The sequence below is a fragment of the Cyprinodon variegatus genome, unplaced genomic scaffold, assembly GCF_000732505.1.
Source record: "Cyprinodon variegatus isolate N-32 unplaced genomic scaffold, C_variegatus-1.0 Scaffold416, whole genome shotgun sequence".
In the NCBI taxonomy this organism is placed as follows: Eukaryota; Metazoa; Chordata; class Actinopteri; order Cyprinodontiformes; family Cyprinodontidae; genus Cyprinodon; species Cyprinodon variegatus.
The window spans coordinates 619,850-623,841 of NW_015150869.1; the positions used below are offsets into that span (position 1 = coordinate 619,850).

The window sequence follows — 3,992 nt, forward strand, 5'->3', positions numbered from 1 at the left end:
CTCACCGGTTAAATAATACCTTTGATGCTGACTTTGGTTCCCTGCTTTAGTGACTTGATCAAGCCTTTCCTAACGTTCTACAGTATAAAATAAATAATGAAAGTCGGTATTCTTCATGCTAAAATCGTATCGGGTCAATATGGGTATCGGACAATTCTTAAAGCTGCAATATCGGTATCCTATCGGAAGTGAAAATGATTTAATCGACGGATGTTAACCGTTGGTCTCATCTGACCAGAGCTCCTTCTGTGTCCCTACATGTGTGGAGGCAAACATTACAGAACTTTTTACAACCTTTTTCTCAGCAATGGTTTTCGTTGTCCAATTCAACCATTAAAGTTAAATTTGTAAAATCCACAACTGAATAGTTATCCTGTCAACAGATTTCACCCCCTTAACTGTGCTTCTCTGCAGCTCCTCCAGAGCTACCATCTTTAGAACTGGAGATCTAGTTTTTCAAACCTAATTCTCAAGATTTCTGTTTCTACTTCACCTGCTTCTTCCTCTTGGTCAGTTATCAAACATTTTTAGCGAATATACTGCATTTTATCTTTGTTACCATATCCTCTTCGGTAGTAAAGCTAAGTTATTTGGTTCAAAATAAGATTGGCTCGTTTGCTTCTTTGCAGTGCAAGATCCAGGAGATGACTTTAAATTATGTTTTAGGATTAAACTACCACACTGTTGAGTTAAGCTGTTCTGTTTGCATGTATGAATGGGCCATTCTTCAACAGATCATGCAAGAAAACAATATTTATGGTGAAAAACATCCTGTCCCAATCAGTCTAAAAAAGAAAAAAGGAAATCTAACACTTTAATAAAAGTAAAACGTAAATAGACATCTTTAATAGATTAGGTTTGGGAAGGTTTATTTCTGATATTTGTTGAGCATTTCCTTAGATCAGACAGAGTTGGTATGGAGAAGGAAAGGGTATATTTAATTACATTTATTCCCATAGTAGTGTGATCTAACAGTCATTAACAATTGTCTTATCACCAGAATGAAAAAACCTTCAGTGCTTGTTTAGTTTAGTCCTGTGGAGATGTCAGAGCTGCAAGAAGAAAATCAAATTAGACCTGTGTCCCTTATTCACAAACTGAGAATGAAATGTTGGACAAAAAGACGACAATGCAAACACAGATTCTTAGTAAATTATATATTTAGATAATGTCTGTGTGCTTAAACATAGTGGTGGCAGCATCATTCCATGGAGATGGCCGGTACTCTGAACCAGAAAATTAAAAGATAAGAAAAATATATACAGAACAATTTAGAGCCACCCTGACCTCGAATTTGCTCCAAAGCTGATTAATAAGAATTTCACTGGTTCACAGGGTAGCATTTCAGCAACTTCAGAATAAATGAACTGGGGGAGAGAAAAGGCTTTAGAAAAAACAAGCTGGGAAGTTATCACCAGGAAGAAAGACTGCAGACCGGGATACTGGACTGGGTCATTTACAGAACATCCATGTTTTCTCTCAGATGGTGACTTTTAAGTCTTTAAACTGTGAGAAAAGGCCTCATGGAGAGCAATGTAATGCTGCAAAGTGAAAGGAAGTTTCTTTTATAGTCAGCTAAAACCATTAGAGGATTTTTCCTTCGAAACTTATTCTAAGAGCTTCATAAGTTTCCTGTGGAATGGCAAAACAGAGAGGATTGTCCTTTAGTTTACTCATTATCTTAGTACTCTGATTTCCTAGTGTGGAACAGAGCAGCCTAGTTTTTTATGAAGTTGTTGATTCCTATCAAGCCCTGAGAAAAACATATTGATGAAAGTATTGATTTGAAGAGAAACAGGCTTGGATAACGACTGTTCTCCAGGCCAAAGTCAAAGTTTTTGTTCCTTTGCTCGCTATCCGAGATGACTCACTGTTCTCTGCCTGCTCTGAAATATGTCAAAACATGTTTCCTTCTCCTTGTTGCCCTCATCCGTATCCATGTTTAAAAAAAAAAAAAAGGGTTCAGTCTCTTGCAGCCATCTCCTCACTCCCATCTTCTGTTTTTTGTTTCCCATGTTACTGATCAGCTCCAGCTGTGGGACACTGCAGGTCAGGAGCGCTTCAGGAAGTCCTTGGTGCAGCATTACTATCGGAACGTCCACGCCGTGCTTTTCGTTTATGACGTCACCTGTCCGGCCAGTTTTAACGGGCTGGGTGCCTGGGTGGAGGAGTGCCGGCAGAACTCTCTGGGTCACGAAATACCTCGGTAAGGTGGTGAAGTAAAGTCACTGAAATGCAATAAAAACAAATCCGATTTACTGTAATGGATTTAAGAAAATTACAATGAAATGTTTTTTATTTCACACATATAAAAAACAAAAATAAAAACTAACAAAATTAAATGTCTCTAATATAAGACAAAGCAGTTAGTTTGATCACTGTGTAAAAAAGACCTGCTTGTTTGGCTGCAGTTAGGATAACTAAGCACAAACCTTGAGTAGATTGATTTAATTTCGTGTACCAACATTGATTTAGTGTAAAATCAATGAGCTGCTGTACAGAAGGTGACCTTTGAACCTTAAATTCACTCACAGTCCAGCTCTTCAACTATGTAGGGTCCAGTTTGATTCTAACATGATCAACATATAATTTTAGCAGCAGTACAGTTAAAAAATATGAAAATAATAAACAAAAAAATGTAACCATATAATAAAATGATATTTTTGTTTTTGTTATTTTTATTGCTTTGGTTCATTAAATGATAAACAGGATTTGATCTTGGTTTTTCTCTCAGGTTTTTGCCACAGATTTAATAGTTTAAGTAGTTGTTGGAAACTTTAACCAGATTTCATTATTTAAAAAAATCCATGTAGATATATTTAATAATTTAGGCCTCCTCTGAACAGCTGCAAACTTTACAATTGATCTCAGTTTGATGAAAGTAAAATATTGATTATTTTTACCAATTCCAATAGTCAGTTTCAATTTTTTTTTTAAATTTCATTTGCATTTTTCCTGCAGGTAAATCTATTCTGATAATTCAACAAGAGCCAATTTATTATAGTTTACTTGCATTAGCCCAGCATGGATTTTAGAAAATTTGATGACATCTGTTTACTGCACATATGTAAAGTAGGACGTTTTTCCAAACCTTAAGGGACCTTCCAAAGAGAAAATTTTGTCCCGAACACAAAGCCCTGTGGAACTCCACATAAGGTATCTCACAATAACTCAATTTATTGTTATATTTCCTTAGGTTCCTCATTGGGAATAAAAGTGACCTCCGTAACGCCAGCAGCACCAGTTGCCAGGTGAGCCAGGAGCTGGCCATGAACTTCGCCAAGACTCATGCAATGGTTTTCTTTGAGACGTCTGCCAAGAACCCACTTAAAAAACAGCTAAATGGTCGACGAGGTGAAGTCGAGGAGATGTTTCAGCAGAGTGGAGTGGAGGACATTGTTACTGCTGTTGGTACAACACTTAAGAGACATAAAACTCCTTTAACGGCTAACTCACCAGCCTACAGTGGGTCTTTTAAAGTTCACAAAAAAAAGCAGCAGAAAGAGCTGTGGACCTGCTGCTGAGCATGGCTCTTTTCTGTTTTTTGGATAGAATATGTGGACTTTAAAGCTTTTTAATTTTTAAGAATATGAGTGTAAAAATTGTATTTTTGATCATTGCCTAAATGTTTTGTAAAAAGAGCTTTTTTTTTCTAGTTGATGCCTTCCTTGAAAACGTGCTGTTTATTTGTGATCTTATTGTTTACCATTGTTTCAAAATAAAAGACAGTTAATATAAGCATCCCAGTGAGCCTTCAGTACAGTGGTGTGTTTATTCTCAGCCTGTGTGGTCTCCCTCGGAATTTGAATTGTTTGGAAATGTTTTCTCACTCAGAGTGTTTGCCGTTTCCTCAGTAAGATCCTCACCAGTAGAACCTGAGTTCTAGAACCACTTCCACATAATGCAGCTCTATAACTAGAGTTATTGAAGCAGATTTCATTCATGATCCATCAGTTTTTCCTTAACCTTCACGCTCATTTCAAAGAAGTGCA

General features: G+C 36.7%; 1 protein-coding gene across 1 annotated transcript in view; it reads left to right on the forward strand.

Moving 5' to 3' along the window:
- Window positions 1-3,673, forward strand: part of LOC107093251 (ras-related protein Rab-33B-like) — a 6,086-nt gene extending 2,413 nt beyond the window's left edge. The window contains exons 2-3 of the mRNA XM_015388191.1: window positions 2,028-2,206; window positions 3,197-3,673. Coding sequence (XP_015243677.1) covers window positions 2,028-2,206; window positions 3,197-3,524 — 507 coding nt within the window. The 3' untranslated portion in view covers window positions 3,525-3,673. The remainder of the gene's footprint in view (window positions 1-2,027; window positions 2,207-3,196) is intronic.
- The last annotated feature ends 319 nt before the right edge of the window (window positions 3,674-3,992 follow it).